Below are 23,918 nucleotides of genomic sequence, written 5' to 3' on the forward strand. Positions count from 1 at the left end.
CAGGCTCGTTTCAGTTGTTCTGGATTGCACTCTGTGGTGCTCTTTTGCTCCCTCAATGCTTTCAGCACCAAGAAGGGGGATAAATATGGCGGCGCCCAGACCTCTAGCCCCGGAGCTGAAAGCTCGCATCCCCCATTCTTCAGTGATCTCTGACAGAAAAGCAGTCAACCCCTCTTGTCCCTCTATTTTCCATTAGAACTCTGTGTTCATTCAGCTCATGACCAACTGTTTTCATCTCAGGCATGGGACCCAGTTTTGAGTCTCAAGACTTTACAGACTCCTGAGGTGTGCACCCACACTGCTCCTCCCCAGCGACGGAGGGAGGTCTCCCCACCCTGTCTTTTGTTGGGAAAAAAAAAGAAAAGTAGTTGCGTGACCATACAGTGGTTATCAGTTTATGGAAACATCGAGCAAAAAGTGGGTGCGTAGCCTGGCTACAGACAGCTTCCCCGCTCCGATGCCCGGGAACCCTACCACACTCAGGCACCCCCATTCTTTTAGTGGCCCCAGGGATCCTGAGACTATACTGTCCCACCTGGGATTCTGGCCTGCTTCACCACCTGAACACGTTTAAGCCAGGGACATCCTCTACCATGGCAGGCTTCTAAAAGTTCTGATTTGGGGCTGCTTATAATACTTGGCAGTGACTCCTTAAGCAGGTGCCCTCCCTCTGCCATATCCTCTGATAGATCACCCCGACTCATGTCTCTGCACCACCTACCTTCCAAAAATGGTGGCTTTTCTATTTGTAGAATTGCAGCATTTCTTTTCTTAGATCTCTGATTGATTTCACAGGTGTTGAGAATGATTTGATCGTTATCTTGCTGAATTCTAGGGATCAGAGGAAATCAGGGTCCCCTGTTCCTCCACCATCTTAACTCAAGAAGCAGACTCTTAATTATGGAAAACAAACTGATGGTTTACCAGAGGGGAGAGGGTTGGAGGGTGGTTTCTGATGATATATCCAGGCAATGAGAGGAGAATAAAGGTCAGTTTTTTTTTTTTTTAAGATTTTATTTTTTTTATTTGTCAGAGAGAGAGAGTGAGCACGAGCAAGGGGAGTGGCAGGCAGAGGGAGAAGCAGACTCCCAGCTGAGCAAGGAGCCCAATGCAGGTCTCGATCCTAATGCCGTATGGTACTATACACGTATTTTTTCTTAGGATTTTCTTAAAAACATGTTCCTGTCTCTAGTTTACTTTATTGTGAGAATAGAGTATGTAATACATATACAAAATATGTGTTAATTGACTGTTTATATTATTGGTAAGGTTTTTGGTCTGTAGCAGGCTATTAGTAGTGAAGTTTTGGGGGCATCAGAAGTTATATATAGATGTTCAACTGTGGGAGGAGTCAGCACCCCAAGCCTGGTATTGTTCAAGGGTCAACTGTACAAAACAATGTCCATAGAGATAAGTAGTATGAAAAAACATGAAGCAAAAATAGGATGTAGGGAGGGACTGGGGGCCATATTTCAGAAGGATTGGCAAGGAGATATCTTTGTGAGAAGGTGCCAATAGAGAGAGAGACCTAAATAAAGCCAGGAAGGGAATCTTGCTGACATGCAGAAGAAGAGCATTTCAAGCAGAGGAAATCATGACTGCAAATGCTCTCAGGGGAAAAGGAGTCTGGGGTGTGTGGCTAGGAGAGAGAGGTAAGAGATAAGAGAGGTAACTCATGGCAAATCATGCAGGGTTTAAAAACTGATGGGAAACCACTGAAGGATTGAAACTGAAGAGTGACATGCTTTAACACATGTCTTATAATGATGATTTGGCTGCGGTGTAGAAGACACACTGTAGCATTGTGACCTGGATACAGGACAGCCGGCTAGGAGACTGTGACAGTCACATCGGTGCACGATTACTGTGGCTCAGACAAGGGACATGGCGACGGGATTGATGAAAAGTTCCAACGGGAATCGCTGGCGGATTGGATGAAGAGTTTAGGAGAAGGATCTCTTTCTGCAGTTTCTTTGAGTCGGGGTCGGAAACGGGTGTGGCTCCATGATGGAAGGAACCATTGCTTTCAGAAGGTCACTGAATTGAGGAGGCTTCTAGTTTGTTCTCATGCATTTCAGTTTATCTCAGCTCCTTATTCTAGTTCCCTCCTTCTTAATATCTGGCTTTTCTTCTGATTCAGGTCAACCATTAGCTGCACAGCTTCCACAGATTTATTCCCCAGCTCCCACAACTGTGCAAGGTCCGTCTCTATAATAAATTTCTTGTTCTGGATCAGAGTGACTGTACTTTCCTGAGTGATACACATGATTTATTAGCCCACTGAATAGAGATGTTCATTGGCCAGTTGAATATGTAAGTATAAGAGATGTTTTTGCTATTTCCATGAGTTAGGGATGACTCGTGTTCTGTTATTATCCCATGGTAAATAATTTTTTTAAGCATTGGCTTTTAATTATGTTGCATTGTGGCCAGAGAATGTGGGGCTATAATTTCTTTGGCATTTATTCAGACATTGTAGTCTTTTTTTCCTTTTAATGTTTCATGTTCTTGGGAGGAGTGCATATTCTCTGTGTGTTGGGTAAAAGATCTTATGGGTATCCACATAGGAGGTGAATGTAGATATTCATAGAACCCTTAATAACTCTTAATAACCAAGAGAGTAGAATTTTAGGTAAATATTGATGGGCACTAAGAAGTTCATTACATATTTGTAAAAGAAACAAGCCACTAAGGAGACCTAACAGTCATAAACTTATATACACATCACACATAGTCTCAAAATAAATGAACTATAAATTCAAAGAGTTTTGGCTTATAATTTATGCAAATTAGTAACAAGAAGTAATTTAAACCCAAATCATATTTATGTATATGTATGTGTTGCTATGCCACTGAAACAAATTATATTTACTATGACAAACAAATTTAAAAAACATTAAACACCTATGGGTCTGTTTTTTTGAAAGTTGAAGTTCAACATTCTTAGGGTAGAAGTTCAGCATTTGTGTATTCTTATCTCAACCTGAACTTGAATTTATAAAATGAAACTAACAGAGCATTTATTTATTTTTACTATGCAATTATGATAAAGGTACATTTTGTAAACACATATATATGGAGAAATATAGATTCAGTTATTTTAGAAGGTACGTCTTTCAAGTGTTATGAGCTGCTATACATTTTCATACAAGTTAAGTACCTAAAGAATTCAAGAGGCTTGCTCCAGAAAAAAATAAATAAATAAATAAAAGGAAAAGAATCTCAGTATTGTCCTTTTCAAGCCTGCCTTTCTAGGCCCTATAATCTCTGTTTCTGATTTATGTATTTTATCATTTCCTTATCTGTTTGAACATTTCAAAGTACTTACCTTAGACTTCTCTTAGATTGTAGTATATTTCAAGTTTCTCCCCTTCATTCTATCTGTGGATTCTCTTTCCTGGCACTGGAGTTCTTCATGCATTTTATAATTTTTTGTTGATGAGCTGATGTAAATATGCTAATTTCTCTTCTGTCTTCAGTCTCATTATTAATTTAAACAGTGGCTATCATGCATAGTGGATGCATTCATACCATTAAACTAAACTTTCTGTGCTTGGTTTCAAAAGTTATCCCAGAAAGGAAAAGATGGTCTTTGAACTGGTTATGCACTTGCCACAATAATAGTGTATAACAATCACAAAATCTCACTGGCATATAACTATGAACTTATATTTCATGTTTCTGGGATCAGCTGGAATTTGGCTTATGTGGCTTTCATAATCTTGGCTGCATTTACTCAAATACCTGGGGGGTCATCTGGCTGTTGATTGACTGAGCCTGGTCTCATCACTGCTCCCCATGTGCTCATCCTCTTCTTATACCAGGCCTCTGCTTCCATGACAGTTGAGTATAAAGAGAGAGAGAGGTTAAGCTCAACTGTGCAAGTAATTTACATGCCTCTGGGCTTGGCTCCCTGTAAGAGGTGACTGGGTATGGCTAATAGGAGGGGATGAAGAATTAAGGCCATTTAATGCGATCTATCACAATCTTAGAAAAGAGACACTCTCTATTATCATTTAATTTTTCCTACTAAAGTAATAAACTTAAGAGTGGTTCTTTTTATAAATGACAAATATAAAAGTTTGGATATGATAAAAGTCATGATCCCATTTTTATTACATTAAAAAATTAATAGAGACTACGTAAGTATAAAGGAAAAAAGAAAACTGTAAGATATACCCTTTGGGAAAAGATGGAAAGAAATACAAATTCTTGAGTATTTATAAGATGATTAATTTCAACACATTTTGACACTAATTCACTCAGCAATTCCAGGCATTAAAATAAATCTCTTTCCAGCACTCATCTCCCAGGTCCTCAATGTATGAAGTTTCTTTCTTTCTTTCTTTCTTTTTTTTTTTTAAAAGATTTTATTTATTTATTTGACAGAGAGACACAAAGGGAGAGGAAACACAAGCAGGGCAAGTGGGGAGGGAGAAACAGGCCACCTGCCAAGCAGGGAGCCTGATGTCAGGCTCGATCCCAGGACCCTGGGACCACGACCTGAACCAAAGGCAGATACTTAACGACTAAGCTACCCAGACGCCCTAGGTATGAAGGTTCTTAGGCTGATTTGGTCATTTCTCATCCCTTCTCTGTTACTATTTCATTCCTCTTCAATGGACCCAATGGCTCTTGTTTTCTTTTCCCCATAGCATTTTGCTTATTTATTATTGTTTTTTAAATGACATCATACCTTACTCATGTGGGTAAGGAGCTGTGGTGAGGTTGCAGCGGGAGGGACTTTTCATATCAAAAACGGGTCAAATCTCACATGAAGCAGAAGAATGAATTGCGTATTGCTAGACCATGAACTCCTTGAGGCAAATATTACCATTTTCCCCTGTACCCAGGACAGTATTCAATAAATGGTTAATTCAAGGAAGGTAGTGTGTGGTGGTGGTTGAGTGTTTGGCCTCTGGAAGGAGCCCAGCCTCTCATTCAGCTCTTGGCTATATCATTTGCTTTGGGCAAATTAATTGGCTTCTCTATGTTTTAGGTTTTTTCAGCTTAAGATAGGGATATAAGTTATCTCATAGGGTTATACATGAAAAGCACAAATTAGTTCTTAAATAGTGAAAAAATTTATTGTGATCACAGTCATTTTCATTAATCCACTGATTAAATAGATGCCACACGGGCACCTGGGTGGCTCAGTGGTTTAAAACCTCTGCCTTCAGCTCAGGTCATGATCCTGAGGTCCTGGGATCAAACCCCGAATCGGGCTCTCTGCTCAGCAGGGAGCCTGCTTCCCTCTCTCTCTCTCTCTCTGCTTCCCTCTCTGCCTACTTGTGATCTCTGTCAAATAAATAAATAAAATCTTTTAAAAAAATAGATGCCACAATATTAATTATTGATTTATATAGTAAACTATTTTAAAAAGCAGTAAACTTACAGGCAATGTTTTTTATTCCTTCTGTGATTTTTGTAAAAGCAATAAAAGAGCCTGGTGAACAGTGTGGTTCTAAATATAAGTTAGCTTTTATTATTATTACTATTACTGTCGGGGCTGATGACATGTGGCAGGAAGGAGGATAGCATGGGATTGGATTGTGTCCCCCATAAATAATACTTTGGAGTCCAAACTCCCAGTACCTCAGAACATGGACTTATTTGAAGTTAGGGTCTTTACAGAGGTAACCAAGTTAAAATGAGGCCATAGAGCGGGCCCTAATCCACTATGACTTGCTGTCCTTATAAAAAGGAGAAATTTGGACACACACACACACACACACACACACAAACACACACACACAATGTCACACGAAAATGAAGGCTGGGGTCTCTAAGCCTAGGAAGGCCAAGGACGGCCAGCAAATCCCTGCAAGCTAGGAGAGCGGGATGGAACGGATCCTCTCTCAGAGGGAGTCAACTCCACCATCACCTTGATCTTAGACTTTCAGGCCGGGTTAAGCCAGTTTGTGGTCCTTTGTTACAGCAGCCCCAGCAAAGTCATGTGGAGGGTCTGTAGCCATAGGCAGCCCATATCCTTCTTTGGTGAGTTCACCCTGACTGGATTCCTGGCACACCCCATGGCTCGCCAGATGGATAATTGCCTCCCTCTCCCACCCTCCTGGCCAATTTCTTCATGGTTATACCAGGTCCAGGAGCTCAGGACCCCAAGGGATATTTTGCGACAGGACATACCTTTAGCCCTCAAGATAAAGCCTGGTGGCCTTGAGCAAATCATCTCTCCTGGCCCCCAGATTCTTTACCTCTAAGAGAAAATTCGTCAGACAGGAGTATCCAAGTGTCTCTCCTCAGCCAAAATTGTAATGATTTCTGCAGCAGTGATAAAGGTTAGCCTGAGCTTCCATAACTTTCTCTTCATTAATTGTTAGAGAACTGTCCTCTACAAACATACCTAAATTGTGTCTGGGCTTTAAGACACATGTGCCTTTTTTTTTCCTCCCACAGTTGTCAGCACTGTGTTGGAAAAGCATGGCCACAGAACTGGGGAGATCTGAAATCTAATCTTGATTTCAGAATAATGATCAGATTAAAATATCAAATAATATCATCTACTGTCTGCAAATTATGGTTTAGGCTAATTTTTTTCTTATGCTTTAAGAGAAAAATTATTTTCAGTTAGAATGAATCTAAAGTAACCCAGAATGTGCATAAAAGTGCAATATTGAGGCTTCTCAGGACTTTTGGTCTCTCAGTCCTACCCACACTATCTGATATTTTTTCCTCCTCAAAGAATAACTCAGCTTCTGACTGCCCAGTGACAGCCACACAGTTTGTCTTTTACGGACTCCCAAGACCATGATGATATTGGGAACTCCGGTACGAGCCACTGGACACAACATTTTTGCCTACTGCTCTTTTCTGGGGGGTCACCCTAGGTGTTGGGCTGTAGCCTGGCATCTTTGTGGAAGCATCTCAACAGGTAGGGATGTAATAAACCCATGTGTGCCTGGTTCAACATGAAGGACACTCACAGGCACAGCCCACGTGGCTTGTGTGCTGTCCTAACAGGCATACAGAAGGAACTCGTTACAAAACCTGTTCCATTATTCATGGATTTGTGAACACGTACTCTGCTCTTTTGGTAAATAATTTTTCCAGGGATGGTTTATCCCAGCAGCTGACCGCCTTCCGTGCTGTTTTACTGCTTACATCCAGTGAGAGCGTGGGCATGACATAAACTGTTACGCGTTGCCCTAGACTTCTGCTTGCAATAAGGAGGACACACGATGCCATACCAAAGTGAGTTTATTGACATTCCTTGAAAGTGGTATGATGGAAGAGAAAGCTCAGCCTGAGTATCACGTGACATTTTTCTTGTTGATGGAAGCAAAAGCAGCCCAGCTCTGTGGACTTCTCCTGCTACTGACTAGAACAAAGACTTTGAACAAAACCGTTATAGACATTTCCTTAGGTAAGTTGGAAGCTGCAGGAAGTAGGCTAATGGAACAAGATTTACTCTATACACTACCTCTAGGCACCTTTTTTTCTACGAGAACAAAGGGACTACATGTCACTAACAGGAAAATAACATTTTCTCTTTTCAACCGTATGATGGGTAGAATATCCATCCCAGATTTTTATGATATAGTATTGCAGTAGTTTTAATACTGGACACTGAAGTACATAATAATAATAATAATAATAATAATAATAATAATAATAAAGCACCACATTTTTTATGTAAAGTTCTAACTACTTTCATTTGAAAGTGTTTCATCTTGACTGGGAAAACATTTGTGGCAACTGAGAAATTTTTTGAACCCAAATTTTGGACACATGGTTTGACACATGGACTGACAAATATCATAGATGGAACATTAGAATTGTTCTGGAAATTCTGGCTTATCAACTTGCCACACAAAGATACTTACCATTAATAGACATATGGTCATGTATTAAAAGAGAAAAAAAGGTTTAAAAATCTGCCAAAGGATCCTTTTTCTCTTTTTCTCAATTTCCTCATTGCCCTTTAAACAATTGTGCTACGATGGTAGTAAAAAAAGTTCTCATAACTGCTGCCAACTTCCATACACAGGAAGCTATGAAGAACTCCTGACCCAGCAGAGGCAGTTTCTGTCTTTGTATGATACAATAAATTGTCCTATCCATGAAATTATAATACTTCATAGCATTTTACAAGTATTTTTCTACTTGAAATGTATGTTTTCTCTTATTAATTGTTGTTTGTTCCCCAATTAAGCTTAATATACTCTTACCAGAACTAGCTCTAAAAGGTCGTGTTTTAGGGGAATGGTGGTTTGTTAAGTGATTGATATTATTATATGTCTCCATGGAGAAAACTCATACTTTAAATGAAAAAAGAAAATATAGTGGTAACAAAACAGATCTGCCTCGCTGGTTGTGTCATATGATTGGGGGAGGCTCACACCTCCAGCTGGTGGAATTAATGGCATAATTAGACACACACGATTTTCATGTATTCTAGCCTCATATATTAGTGAGTAATAGCTATAGAAGCATCACTTGGAACATAGAGAAATCATAGGATCGTTCCATAACAACTGTATGTACTGCTTTTCTCTGTTTACCTTCCTTCAGGATTCTACGCGAGGCTGTCACAGAATCTGGGACCCTGTTAAGCAAACTTTGCATCCTTTCAGCTGACTTTGACATCGGCACTTCTTCTTGGAATTTTATATTTTTACGAAATACGGATCCTGCAAAGCTTTGTGGGATACATTTAGAGTCAGGGCATCCGGTGGGAGGAGGGGAACAGGAAGAAGGAAAACTTAGTTGAAAAACCATTCACGTCCAAGATATCTACCTCTGTATATTTCCTAGGGTACCTCGTTCCTTCTGTGTATGGGTAGAATGGGTATCAAGTAATCTAATTAATATGTTAATTAGATATTTGTGTAAATTGCAAAGCTCCCCAGGAGCCTGTTCCGTCTTTTGAACACCTTCCTCCCTTGCCAATGCCTAACAAATAAGGTAAGTACTAAAAAAGGAATCAAGTGATTGAATTAAGAGTATTTACACATGGATAACACCAAGTTCTAAAAATGAAAGATGCCCCCTAGACTAGAGATGCTGTTCAAAGAGGTAAAATGGTGAGATGATGAGCATTATTCTATAAATAATAGCTCCCTTGGAACCCATAACTTTTCAGATACGGAAATGTGTACTGAATTTTATAGATCCCCCAAATTTATGTTATGTGACTTACACATTCCATCTTATCTTGGTAAATATTCTTTTCAGACAACAACAGAAAGCTCAACTTCTGTAACATATTATTTCCTGATTGACTATGGATACACAGCAGCCAGGGGTGCATTATAAAGAATTCTTACTAAAAGAAGTTTCCTTTTGGAGCCCAGGAAACATAATGTAGTGCCTGGACACACACTGATACCATGAGCACAAGGCATGGCTTCCTGTGGGATTAACTCTGTCTTACATTTCATTTCTCACACTTCTCCCTTGTTTAATATATTAGAAGTAACAATGTGACATCTCAACAGTGGGGGAGGGGCCTTTAGCTCTTCTTTTCCCAGTGAAGAAAAACACTTTCACTTATGACATATTTCAGACAACACGGATAACAAGGTTAGAAAAATAGAAATGACCATTAAGTTTGGGCTTATTCCAAATGTAATCAAGAGGTTAGTCTGTCTCTGGAGCCGGCAACTGTTTTTCTGAAAACACTTGAGTTTTCTGAGCTATCTCCTCACTGAGTGGTGAAAGAAACTGGATATTTATTTTGACAAAACTACGTGCCTTTGGGGTGTTAGGTGTCCGCTCCAGGAGGATTGCTGCGGACGAAGGAGGAATATTATATTGCCCTTGACCCCGAACAAGCACCATCACTCTCTGCAGCTTCTCGTTTAACGTGTCCCCGTGGACAATCAGATGTGAAGGAATTCGAACACCACAGCAAAGAAAAGTTAAAAAAAAAAAAAAGCAGCATGAAAATAACAACATCAAAGTTAAAACAAAAGTCCGTTTGCCATTTCCCTTTAACAAAAGCCATGAGACGATCTTTACATTTTCTTTTCCCTTTGCGAAGGAGAACCATAGCTTGACCAAACAGAGCAAAGCAAAGGAAAACAGAATAGAACCCCGGTATTCAAACCAACCTAACGTGGCCTTCTTCCCTCTCTCCTGCTCGCTCTGTCACGTTCTACTGCACATCACCATGGGGGTGGAAGCCTCGGGCTTCAGGCTACGTAATGAGATCTCCTTCATGTGCACAAGCTTCTGCTTCTTGGTGGTGAGTGTTCACGGGGGCTGTGCCCCTCCTGGACTTCTCTAAACTCAGGCTAAGCCACAATCCCCACAACCAGCGAGATACACTATGTTGCATCAGCAGGGGGCGTTTTTCCCGTTGTTGTTACTTGTTGGAAAGTGTGGTATTTGCACCATATGTCTAAGGCCAGTTCCAGCTGATGGGACTGATGCCACACAGGACTCATGAGTTGAACGTATAAAAATTTCAGCTTTGCCACTGCTGTTTCTGGATGGATGGTATGCGCGGGGCAAAAGGAGAGTGGGAGGAAAAGAAATTGTTGATTGGCTCCTAGACCTGGAGTTGGTCGTTAGAAATTATAAAAAAATGGTGGCTCTGCTCAGAAGAAGACATGGGCGTATAAAAGCTCGGAATGCTTAATGCTCAAATTTCCCTAAAATTATATAAATGGAAGTAAACTTTGATTACCATTTGGTCAAGTGTAGCATAGTTTGCATTCCTATTTCACTGTTAGTAATGGAGGTATGTGGAGATACACACAGACCTTGAGATGGCTGCTGTTTAATATTGCATACAGGCTAGCAGTTCATCGAGAATAGAGGAGATAAGCCTGAAGGTTGGATCTCAGAAGAAGGCAGTTCTTCATGCACAGCTTTTGTCAATCCTGATTTGGTCTGAAAATAAAAATCATGGGATACCAAAAATCAAAGGAGAGTTGATTTAGGGAAAGGGCACGGGGATCATCCCAGGAAAATGTCAGGTGAGTTTCCAGGTCCTCATTCAAGTCCAAAGGTGCTGGTTTCTTCTACTGCCGTGAGCAGCTTTTCATACAACATGGAGTATGAGGGATACGGTGGAAGATCCAGTCGGTTGAAGCACGTGTGTGCCCTGAATGGGGAAAAAAGATTGGTGAAGGCGTTTGCATGTATCTGTGATCAGAAGCTATGAAGCAAAAGGGAGTACAAAGTGAGCGCAACCACGATTTCGGACCACCATGAAGTAACTAGTTTTAATCTTGCAACTAAGAACAACAGCCTTCCAGACACACATAAACCAGTTGAGGGAGGAGAGTAATGGTAACAGACGGTTTGCCTTCATAAGCAAACCATACTAATGCAGGGCTGTACTAGAGGATCGGTCGGCTTCTCTGTGGGTCCGCTCTATTCTGCGTCTGAGCGGTGAACTTGGATGTGACCAGTGAAGGCGGCCGAAGCATGATCGTTATTAGAGGATCACAGTTCCACGTCTCCTTGTCCAGCTCTGATTTCTGGGCCACAGTAAACTACATGCATCAGTGCACGGCTGCCACGAGATGCCCTGGAGTCTTGACATCCAAAGCTCCATCAAGTCCGGTGAGCCCTGGAGACGGTCAGACTCCCCCACTGGCAGTGCGACACAGCTAACCTGACACGGGCACGTGGATTTCCAAGGACAGCTGAGCTCATGGACTAGTCTTTCCTGGTTGCCCGGATCATGCCTGCGCCCTGGGTTCTGCCTTACTTGTCCTATCCTATATTCATCCTCGGGGCCCACGCACGACAGCACCTGGTTTGGACAAGGAATGGTTTCCCCCACCAGGACCAGATCCTGTGTCATCTGTATGGGGCTCAGTGGAGAGCCCAAGAGACCAGAACAGGTGCCTCCTGTGGAACTTCAAGTCACCTGACTAGTTTCTCCCTGTCAGATGGGCTCTGTTTTCATGGACTCTCTGGTTGAGGCCATGGCCTGCATTAGGTAGGGAGGAAGGTGGGTGGGTGCCGCTCGGTTAACTGAATGCCTTTTGCTCCCTCGAAGGGGCGGTGTGTTGCAGCGGTGTTTTGAGAAGCCAACCAGCACAAAAAGGGGCACATTTAGGGGAAATGAAATAAAATAATAAAAAATAAAAGAGAAGAAGATAACATATCACAACTATATATATATAAACAAATAAACAAAACTCTAACTGAAGAGACCATTCTCCCTTCATCTGAATTTCATTTGGGATACGGAATTCTTCTAATCACAAGATCCCCAAGGAAGTTGTGTATTGTTTATACCTTTGTTTTCAGAGTTCCTGATGGAGGCTCAGGGGAAGGAGACTGTTGTGTTTGCCTCTCAACCTCCATTCCTCCTTTGCCTGGTCATAGCTCCCTCACTGTCCTTGGGAAACTACCCCCCAAACTCCTCCCCTCACAAGCGCCAATGGTCAGTAGAGGATAGTAGTGCATCTGGCCTTAGGCCTCTAGGACTCAACTGGGAAGAAGCATAAAACAGACCAAGATTAGTAGAGGTCTCAGATTATGATCTAATATTCCAGTAGGCCTAGGTTGACTTCACAAGAGAATAATTAAAATATTTTACCTAAACTCATTTGAGTAAAAGTGAAAAAGCACTCAGGAAAATGAGCAGGATGACAATGTCAGTGGCTTCTCTATGTTTAGAAAGATTAAAACTACTTTGGGCTCTGGCTAGCTATGTTAAGTGGGGCAGGAACATCCCAGGTATGCTTTTGAACCTAGCTCAACTAGTGAGGTGTGAGATGTGAGCAGACATCATCATCTTGGTTTTTTGTTTTTTTGTTTTTTGTTTTTTTTAAGTGGCACTCATCAGTGGAAATGTTACAGCAAAAAAATCCCTATTTGCAAACCAAATGAATTCTATATAAGGTAATTTCGGGGAATAATCTGAAAGCATTAGCAAATGGTACTCTTTAAGACCTTGTGTGAACACCCAGAGTTTCTCTGAATGGCTTTTACTGTTTTTATGACCAGCTTTGGTTAACACTCTTAAACAGATTCTAGTTTGTGAACTAGGATGAACATACACAATCCAGTCACGGTTCAGTTTCGCATTCTTAGATGCTCGCCATCCTCCTGGAGTGGTTCTGCCCGCTCAGAGCTCCTGCTCACTTTTCCCCCTGGGCACTGGGCCCCATGCTCTGGGGTGCATTGGGGTGCTGGGGAAAGCCAAAACCAGGGCTGGAAGACGTCTCTTTCGACTGCAGTCTAGCCGCTTATTAGCTTTATCCCCTTGGGAAAGTCAATTAGTCTTTCTGAGCCTCAGTCTTCTCCCTTGTGAAATGGGGGTAATAACATGTTCTGTGTGCCTTGGGGGTCTGTTGTGAGGAGCAATGTTAGAATACACATAAATGCCTCTTATAATCCGTGATTCATCATTTAGACACAAGGTTCTCTCAATGTGGCCACAACTGCGGATGACTGCAGGAAGCATGTCGCACCTGTGGGGACTCAAGCCGCTCGGCCTTCCGCACATGAACTCCTGGCAGATGAGTCACCCGGATTTCCCATTTGTGCGGTTGTTATCTTGGAACTCCACACAGATCTTTCCAATCCTGCCAGGTCAATTTTCACTCGGTTGGTGTTAATCTAGGATTCCAGCATTTTGCAGTTAATTCAGGATTTAAATTGTGTCAATCACTGTATTATTTGCCCTTTAATTTGTATCATCTGCACTACTGATCGCCCTGTCTCCTCTATTTCTTTTTTTCAAGTTACTGAGGAAGATGGTAACCAAAGCCAAGGACAGTATGCTTCTCCCCCGAAGAGACCACTTTGAGGCTGGTCAAAAGCAAACACTACTAACATCAGGCAAATCCCTGCCCCCTGCGGCTGCTTGTTCAGCAAGCTGTGAGGCCAGTGTTCCAAGTCCGGTCTTCCTACGTGCCGTCTTCTTCCCCACCCAACCACAACCTCACTCTGTGATGCTTCTCACTCTTGCCACTACTGAACCCACTCTTTCTCATCCTCTTTGAGAACCTCTTGGTCCCCAATCCAGGGACCCATTTCTCTACCCTCACTTCCTCAGGCTCTATAAGAGCCTTCTTGAACATCTCTCTCCCCTTGGCTTCTCTGGTTTCTCAGTGGTTGGCAATTTCTTTTCTGAACTCCCAATGGCTCCCTGAAGCCTTATGGTCCGCAGAGCAGGGTTTCTCAGCTTGGTACCACTAACATTTTAAACGAATTCTCTGTTGGGAGGGGCTGTCCAGTGAACCAGAAAATGCTTAGAAAGATCTTTGGCCTCTACTTGCCAGATGCCAGTAGCACCTCCCCCTACAACCAGAAATGTCTCCAGACTTTGCTGAATGTCCTGTAGGGGGGCAAAATTACATCTCCTAGCCGGCTTGAGAGCCATCCCGGCCCACCTTAACCAGGCCTCCCCCACCCCCGTGCTAGTGCTCAGTGAAGCCTGTGGTTAGAATTCCATTTGCAACTTTTATGCTAATCTGCCCCTGACCCACAGTTCTGTAACCCCTGGTCCCTACTCCAAATGTAAACCCTGAAGTTTGTCTCCTTTCCTTCATTCCACCTCCATGCTGTCTTGTGCAGCATCTACTCTAACTTCCCTGCTTTTCCTTTCTTTGGCGCCTCCCCAGTCCTTGCTCCATAGTAAGGAAACTCTCCCACTCTTCCTTTCTGGACATGACTTACAAGTCCTAGCATCGCTTCCCAGTGCTCCTGAGGGAGACGGCCCACGATCACTCTGCCACATTCTGGGATGTGGGTGAGCCCTGCTCACTCCCCACTGCCAATTCTAGATTGTTATTTCAAATCCTCAATCAAAAATTTCTGTTCTTTTTACTCAGCCATAGACAAAGGATGAGATCTTGCCATTTGTGACACCAGGGATGGACCTGGAGGGTATTCTGTTAAGTGAAATAAAGCCAGACCAAGAAAGACAAATACTAAATGATTTCACATATACATGTAATCTAGAAAATAAAGTAACAAAGAAAAAGCAGAAACAGACTCATAAATACAGAAAATAAGCTGGTGGTGGCCAGAGGCACGGGGGTGGGAGGATGGGGAAAATGCGGAGAGGGGAGCAGGAGGTACAGACTCCCAGTTATGGAATGGAAATGTCACAATAATAAAAGGCACGATCCAGGGAATACAGTCAATGGCATCGTCATACTGTTGTAAGTTGACAGATGGTAGCCACACTCACGGTGAGCACAGCATAACTTACAGACGTGTACACAATGCTTACACCTGAAACTAATGTAACACACTGTGTCAAGTACACTTCAATAAATATGAATAAATAAATTAAAAAAGAAGGGAATCAAATGTTCAAAAAGTTCTGTTCCTTTGACTCTCTTAGATTCCGCCCCCCCATAACTACAGGTTTTTTTTTTTTTTTTAAGATTTTATTTATTTATTTGACACAGAGAGAGAGAGGTCACAAGTAGGCAGAGAGGCAGGCAGAGGGGGAGGGGGAAGCAGGCTCCCCGTTGAGCGGAGAGCCTGATACAGGGCTCCATCCCAGGACCCTGGGATCATGACTTGAGCTGAAGGCAGAGGCTTAACCCACTGAGCCACCCAGGTGCCCTAACTACAGGTTTTATCTTGCATTTTATTTCAATTCAACAGGATAGATTAGAAGATACAGCATGTTATCTGCCGGCAAGAAGGTAAAGTGTCATCTTGAGGAACTTGTATGTCAGACACACACACACATACACAAAGCAAATATGCACAGACTGGGTTGTAATGTTATGTAAAAAAGGTATTTCTTTCTGTGGCCTATGGTTAAAAAGTTTGAAAATCAGTGATCTCGAACTATCTTCCATACCTTCTGACCTGCCAGCTAATTATATTTATTAAAACCTCTGGTTCTTTGCTTAAATCCTTCCCATTTTAAGTTTTCCCGCCAGACTATGTGGTACCTGAGTCCACATGGTGACCCGGCCTGTTCAATGCCCTAACCTGCCAGCTCCTTGACCTCAACCCCAGTGACTATCCCGCCCATCTGGTACGGAAGTTTCTTCACCAGACACTGTAAAATGACACCCTGGAAACCACTGCTCTCATAGCCCTCCTTCCTAACCCTCCTACAGTTTTTAGGAGGCAAGGACTCGAATTGAAGTGAAGTTTTTATTTAGCCTGGGCTATGATTCGGGTTTGGTTGTGACGCTATTTGGCACTCTGGTCTGGGAAGCCAGCTGCCTCTCTATGGGGGGGAAGATCTGAGAACAATGTAGTTTCAGACCACCTTTCCTCCCAGTCTGGGCAGTGTGCGTTGGGCTTCTGTTCCCTGGGAAGTCCCTGGTTGTCCTGTGCCTGGTGCTCTGCTAGCTCTGGGCTTCTTGCCATCTACCATGTGGTCTGGCTAGTCTACCCAAACTACTGTTCTTGGAAGTCAGAAGTTATTTCTTTCTTTGAACACATTGGTGAGCTTTTTCGGTTCTTGGATCTTCAGAAAATGTACAGGGAAGACTAGTTAGGGGTTACTATCCAGGGGGTCATTTTTACTGTCCTCCCTGAGGCATCTCAGCACTTGCTTCTTGGGACCCTCTTGGCCCAAGGTAAAGTCTCTGTCTCCCCAAGGAATCCTCTCTGCAGTTTGCAGAACGGCAGCTTTTTCAGGGATGCCTTGGCCTGGATGTGAATAGCTCGATGATAAGCCCGATGTCCATCTTACAGCCTCCTTGTGTAGGTTAATAGTATTAATGTATATTTCAAAGCTTCTCAAAGAAAATATGTATTTAGGCTCAATCTGTGACCTCCAAATGACAAAAGCAATTCCTATTCCCTTTCCTAAAGAGTAAAACAGAGCCTCCTCAGCACAGCCCTCTCCCTGTGACCCACCAAACTATCTTTCTCAATCACATCCCTTGTGAGCATCACTTTGGATATCTTGACCTCCACGCTGGTTCAGCGATCCTTCCTGCTTCAGCTTGGAACTCTGCTCTACTCATTTATTGCCCCCTCAGTGCTCACCTAAGTGCCATCTTCTTGTGGCATGTCCCCTTCCCAACTCAATCGGGATTTGGTCTGTATTCTACATTACAGACCTTCCCGGTACCTTCCATTTACCCTCCTTCTCAGTGCTTCTCCGATTCCACTTCGTGTTGTAACTTACTATTACTGGGCTGTGCTCCTTCCTAGACTATAAGCTCTTCTGGGAAGATAGACGGTTGTGTCTTAGCCACTCTTCAGGGTACACATGATGCTGGTGGGGCGGGGGGCGGGGGGTGCGTGTGCTATCATCAAATAGTGAGGCAAACCAATTCCTCTAAAAACAGACTGTTTCCAAATAACCTCCTCTACCGAATCTGTCATTAAACTACATAAATGGAAACCTTGACTTTTTATGCCTTATTTTCTTGCCAGATTTAATTCAGTATGCTCAGCTCTCAGCAGACCCATGTGAATGAGCACCAAGGGTCTGCGGAACAAGTGCATGAAGCCAGGGCTGGAAACTGTGCCAAGATGGTAGGCTGTCATTGACCAGGTGGGCATGTACTCTGTTTCCTGGGCCTCCTGACACTCACTGACATCAGCTGACGAGTCTTCATGACATGGGAAGGTCTGGGAGGTCTGGATGCCAATCATAGCTCAGTAGATCCTTCCACTAGGATTTAGCAGTAGTGTCCAGGAGGCCATGTGGAAAGAGCTGAATTAAATGTGGATCATCTTTTATAATCAGAAAATATCATAGTAGAAGCAAATAATATGGATTAGTCTTTTCTTCTGTCATTGAACAGTATTTATTACTGTGGTACCTATGCAGAGGTGCTCTTTTATTTCACTGAGCAGGAAAAGACTGCTCAAGGTGGTCGAGGAAGGATCCAGGAAGTGTTAGAACTCGTGGTGGAGGGAATTCCTTCTGTTACATTGCCTGGATCCCTAGTGTCTCCCTTAGTGCGTTTATCTCACCATCATCTCCTTGACAGCTTGCTATACTGAAGTCACTACAGAGACTTGAGATAAACATGGTCTTGTCCTCTCATGTTTCAAAACACAGTAGGAAAAACGTGACACGTACGAGCATAACCATCCTTCCGAGTACAAGTCATGTGCTGGAGAAGGACAGATACAGAGCTGGAAGGCTTCTGTTGGGCTTCCAGCCTCTCCTCCCTCCCTTACTTGCTGAGACATTCCTCCTCAAGTTAAACTGGGCTACAGACAGCTGGGAAGGCTTCCCACAACAGACACACGGGCCATGACACTACAGCCTAAATGCTCTCAGTCATCAAAAAACCAACCAAGAATATGGTCTAAATTCACCTCCCAGAGACTCCTCACGGGTGCCTTTCGCCAATAAGTCACATAAGAGTAACTTGGGTCGCAGGAAAGAATTCCATCTCGAAGGACCATCCCCCAAACCCCAATATCAAAGTGTGTGGCCCTCTTCGGTGGGTTCGTGAGGGCCGGCAGGAGCGCCTACCTGGGGAGAGAGGTAATCTTCCCCCACTTCTCTATGCAGAAGCGCCGGAGCCCATTGCTTCCCCGGAGGGCTGCAAAGCCTTCATAGGGCACACTCGACGTTCCCGTGACGAATTGAAGTAACCTCAGCCTCTGCTCGTTATTGAAGCGCTCCACAGCGGCCCAGAACCAGCGGATCACAAGATGCCCGTCGTGGTAACCTGAGGGGAGCGGAGGGAGGGGGCAGGGAGGATGTGCAGAGAGGAGAGGAGGAAGAGAGGCGACATGTACCGCAGGGGTGAGGAGGACCGAACTGCTCCTGTCGGTCTGCCAGGTTCTCTAACGTGGGCCTTCACACAGGTCGAAGGCAATCTGTGCACCCAGGTCAGGTTTTATAGCAAAAGCTGATTTACAAAATGGCCATTTTATAAGATTTTATGCTCTGAGGGATGTCCTCAGAGATGTCTGCTTCCCACGTGAACAACTGGGACCCCACCAACCGTTTTCCGGCCTGGTGAGCATGAGACAAGGAGTGGCTACATTAATTTCACCGCAGTCTATGTTTTCTTAAAAACAGACAACTGCATCTGGGCCAGCCCTTCGGCTCACCTCCCCGGTACTCCGTGTTATTCCGCCAGTCGTTCAGGTCGATCTCCGCCGTGCCAGCTATCACCAGCTCCAGCTCCCTGGCGTCGAACACGGAGACAAGCCTCGAGTCTACAACCTGAAATACACATTTAGGCTTCAAGTCCAACCACGCTGAAGTTCTAGTCGTTATTATCACTTCTGTGGTTTTACACTAGGAAACGGACCATCACTTCCAACTTTATTCTTTTTTAAACCATTGTACTTTCGTGTTCAAGTTCGAAGTCATGACTTAAACATTCTGAAACACAACCATCAATGAGCTGGGAACTCCAGAAAGGCCCCAGGGTTTTCACTACCTCTGAAAGTCCCTCTCAGAATGCTTTCATGAGCAAATCTGACTTGACTTTCTCTGGTCGCACTGAAGTTGCCAAGTATCATTGCATTTTAAAGGCAAAAGGTCCCCCCAACATGTTGAAGTGAACTGAGGGCTTCTACTATGATCATTTCACTTACAAGGTATCCTCTCTTCCATATAAAACCATGACTTATTTCCTAGAAAGGGCATTCTATATTAAAACAACTGTATTTCCCTTCCTTTCTCCCTTCAGTTCCTTCCTCCTGCCTTCAAAGATCTGGAAGGACCTCCTTAGCTAGGGCTCTGAGCTCTGATTTTACGCTTTGTTTTCAAATAGATCAGACACAAGTCACAGCTCCTCCAATCAGGCTCCTGGTAGACAAGCCAGTGAGCCATGTTGTCCTCCATCACGGGCAGGGAAAGAAAACCTTCCAAGACCCGAGCCCCGAGAAAACATTTACAGCGTCTTGTTTCTAAACTGCAAAAGGTTAAGGATGTTAACATTTGGTGCACGGGAAGTTGGCGGCTGTCCCTATCCTCTTGACTTACCACCTTGGTCATGGCACAAAGTGACACTATAACACAAGAAATCTAGCAGGAACGGATAGTGCCCTCCGATGCCTTCAGGTCACTTATTTTCATTTCACTGAATGAAAGGAAACACACAGCATGCACATACCTTGACAGGAGATACTGAGGGTTTTCCTAACTGCCACACCGGGGCCACAGCAACACCATTTTTGTGAAGGCATTTTTCACCTACCACAAGAGCTAGGTCTCCCAGAGAACTCTGACCCCTCTGTCCTCTGTCCCAAGGGTGTCCTCTTTGCAATGTGGTGACTGGAGCCGAGCCCTTTGCCTGACTTGGTTCTTCTTCTTTCCCCCTACAAGCTGTGCTGGTGACGAGGGAGGGCCCTGACCGCAGCCTGTCTTCCTCAGCCGGGCCTGGGCCTCACCTCGCAGAAGCCCCGGACCAGGGCCTCGGTCTGCTGTACCACACCGCGTTCCACCCGCCACTTCACCATCCTCTCGATGTACTCCTTCTTGTTCTTCTCCGTCACCTGGGTGTTGGCCCCTCCGGATTTTAACTCCCTCTCCGTTACCTTGTGAGCAAACAGAAAGATGGCGTTGCTTATCAACTCAGCTCATCTGGCCGTGACACATGTCAATTCTAGGAGGACGAATGATTTATAAAAAGTCTTCCTCACATGGGTTCAGCATTACTACCTCCTTCAGTCTTTTTCCTTTTCTGGAAGTTACTAAAAAAGCTCTGGTTCTTTTCAGATGATGGTTTGAGCTGGAAGCTGGAAAGCTGCATTTTTGTTTGTTTTATTAAGGGGAAGCGTATTTCCTTAACTCAAGAGGCATAACAGAAATAAAAGGAAAATGCCCCTCGTTGTCCCAGGGAAAGAGATGGACTGGAAAGTCCTTATACTCAATTCCCCCAAATCCCACTTAGATCACATCCTCAAAAGCCACCAGCCTCCCCACCCAGAGCAGTTAATTGGCAGGAAAATAGCAGACGGTGGGAAGATGGTTTTTATAGCCGGTGTAATATTGACTGAAGAATGACAGACTGACCTTGAGAAAGGAAACAGAGAATGACCTTGCCACTTTGTATAGTGGTGCTTGTAGGACAAATGAATCGTTAAGAAAAGCTAGGATCTGTGCTCTATCTTTTGAAAGGCAAGAGGGTAGATAACATGTTAGCCGTTTTTATCAGGAAGTGTTGGGGTGCCTGGGTGGCTCAGTCAGTTAAATGGCTGCCTTCAGCTCAGGTCATGATCTTGGAGTCTCGGGATTAAGCCCCACATTGGGTTCTCTGCTCAGTGGGGAGTCTGCTTCTCCTTCTGACTCTCCCCTGCTCATCATCTCTCTCTCAAATCAATATATAAAATCTTAAAAAAAAGTGTTGGTGTTTTAAGGAGTTGTCAGTCACTTAAGGGGCTCAGCTCACCACTCGAAGCTGTAAGAAATGAGGCATAACTCTATTTAGCCATGGGTTTAAGAAATGTAGATATGTATATTTGGCATTCATTAACTTAGGTACCTAAACAAGCAGTCCACAGAAATCTGATGGTTATTTTTATTTTTATCACATAGGTGACTAGTGCTAGTTACAATTCTAACATCTTAATTGCTACTCAGTATCCACATTCCGTGGAACCTCTGATTTTCAGCTGCCCAGTTAAAGACTAATTGCTAAACCCACTTGCAGCTACGTGTGCCAGGTAACTAAATCTTGGCAGGTACAGTGTAAGCAGCAGTATTGTATGGCCCTCCTTGAAGGGAGGGGCTGTCATTCCTTTGTCCTGCGGCTTCAGGTCCCACCATGATGGCTGGGCCACGAGTGCAGATGCCCACGGTAGGCTCTGTAGCCGTGACTTGTCTGCCTCTATACTTGGATGTGAGAGAAAAATAAACTGTTAATTTCAGCAGGGTCATTTTGGGTTTCCTCACAGACAGCTGACCCTAATCCCAACTAACACACCCAGGAAAAGCCTATGATGTCCTTTACCGGCAGCTGTTCATCTGCTCTTCAGGATCTCATAACTTGCTAAAAGAAGGGCTAGGACTCAGTTCTCCAGAACCAAAGTCATTGTTCTTAGCGACCTCGTTTGAAGAAGAATGAGATCTGTTTACATTGTACACAGAGAGACATTTTTCTAGATCTACACCACATCCTTATTATTTTTCATTGGGAACATCGTGAACTTCTGAGTTGTTCCTGTGCCCCCCACACAAGAGGAGTATGCTTTTGTATTTTCAGTGTTATTTTTTCCCTCTAATTTTGTGTATTCAGTTATGTGTAGCTTACTTCATTTTTCTCTGAGTAGGTAATATGGGTCCAGGGAGTAACATTCAAGCGGTATAAAAAGCCATGAGTGAAAAGCAAGCTTCTCTCCCGTCTCATCTCCCAGCCGTGTAGTCTCCCTACCCAGAGAAAACTGCCCTCACTTCTCTTCCAGGGAGAACTGACCAATATAGCAGGGAACATGTATAAATCATCTCCTTTCCCCCATAAATAGCATATTTTATACACTATTCATCACCATACTTTTTTCACTTAAAAATGGACCCTGACAGTTGTCATGAACCAATTCAGAACTGACTTACTCTGTTCTGTTGTTGTTGTTGCAATATCCCCTTCACGATCTATGATTTACAAGGAAGCTGATGGGCTGGGATGTCTTGCACTTTTCAGCCCCGCATCCCACTGGCTCACTATTCCATTGTGTGAATGTATCAGACTTTATTTAGCCAGTGCTCTATTTCTGGACATTCAGAGTACTCAGATCTTTTGCAACTATCAACAAGGGTGTGGTGAAGTTCTTAGTACATTACTCATTTGAATCAGGTGTGAATCCGTAGGACAAACTCCTAGACATGGGTGCTGACTCAAGGGCAGGTGCATTTGTTTTTTAATTTTTTTATTTAAATTCCAGTTAGTTAACATACAAGGTAATACTAGTTTCAGGTACAGAAATTAGTGATTCATCACTTACATACAATATCCAGAAGGGCGGGTGCATTTAGAATGAGGGTAGATATCATAAGGGTGCCTTTCACAGGGAGTGAACCAAACTTCCACTTACTCCCACCTACACTCCTGTGCAGCCATGTCTGCTCCCTACACCACCTCCCAAATGGAATATTGCTAACCATTCCGATTCTTGACAATCGTGTAAGGGAAAACGGCATTTCACTATACTTTAATTTACATTTTTACAACTTGTGAAGGAGATTATTTCCTTTTCTGAGAATCACTTATGCTTTGCTAATATCTACTTGTTGATCATTGCCTATTGGTCTGTGGAATCTCTTTCTATGTTGAAAGACTAGCTTTAGTCTATTCAATATTATGACGCTCTTACTTTGTTTATGCTGTATTTTTGCCACACAGAATTAAAGAGTAATTTTAGCTCACTATGTCAGTCTCTTCTTTAATGACTTTGAAAGTTGTGTCACATCTATAGTAGCATTCCTTACTGGAAGACTAAAAATAAAAATTCTATCATTCTTATTTATTTATTTATTTTTAATAGTCAGCTTTCTAATCTAGGTGGTATTTATTGCGATATAATGAGTTAGGTTAGAAATCTAACTTAAAGAGAAAAGAAGGGCTATATGCTCATATGTTCATAGCAGCAATGTCCACAACAGCCAAACTCTGGAAGGAGCTGAGATGTCCTTCAACAGACAAATGGATAAAGAAGATGTGTTTCATATATACAAAGGAATATTCTTCAGCCATCAGAAAGGATAAATGTCTGTCATCTGCATCGACATAGATGGAACTGGAGGGTATTAAGATGAGTGAAATAAGTCAAGCAGAGAAAGACAATTATCATATGGTTTCACTTCTATGTGGAACATAGGAATAGCAGGGAGGGCATTAGGAGAAAGAAGGGAAAAATGAAGGGAGGGCGGGAATCAGAGGGGGAGATGAACCAAGAGAGACTATGGACTCTGGGAAACAAACTGAGGGTTTCAGATGGGAGGGGATGGGGGATGGGTGAGCCTGGTGATGGGTATTAAGGAGGGAAGAGATTGCATGGAGCACTGGGTGTTATACGCAAACAATGAATCTTGGAACACTGCATCAAAAACTAATAATGTACTGTATGGTGATGAACATAACATA

The 23,918-nt window shown here is 43.2% G+C and overlaps 1 protein-coding gene across 6 annotated transcripts in view; it reads right to left on the bottom strand.

The window, feature by feature from the left end:
* Positions 1–7,057: 7,057 nt before the first annotated feature.
* Positions 7,058–23,918, bottom strand: part of HECW1 (HECT, C2 and WW domain containing E3 ubiquitin protein ligase 1) — a 460,363-nt gene continuing 443,502 nt past the window's right edge. For 4 of the 6 annotated variants that reach the window (XM_032305359.1, XM_032305356.1, XM_032305357.1 and 1 more), the window contains 4 exons: positions 20,230–20,376; positions 18,940–19,054; positions 18,353–18,551; positions 7,060–11,071 (listed from right to left, as the gene is read on the bottom strand). In XM_032305359.1, coding sequence (XP_032161250.1) covers positions 10,960–11,071; positions 18,353–18,551; positions 18,940–19,054; positions 20,230–20,376 — 573 coding nt within the window. In that variant the 3' untranslated portion in view covers positions 7,060–10,959. Of the gene's footprint in view, positions 11,072–18,352; positions 18,552–18,939; positions 19,055–20,229; positions 20,377–23,918 lie in introns of all 6 variants that reach the window. The other 2 variants (XM_032305360.1, XM_032305355.1) reach the window with 2 other exon arrangements.

This window comes from Mustela erminea, chromosome 11 (genome assembly GCF_009829155.1).
Source record: "Mustela erminea isolate mMusErm1 chromosome 11, mMusErm1.Pri, whole genome shotgun sequence".
Lineage (NCBI taxonomy): Eukaryota > Metazoa > Chordata > Mammalia > Carnivora > Mustelidae > Mustela > Mustela erminea.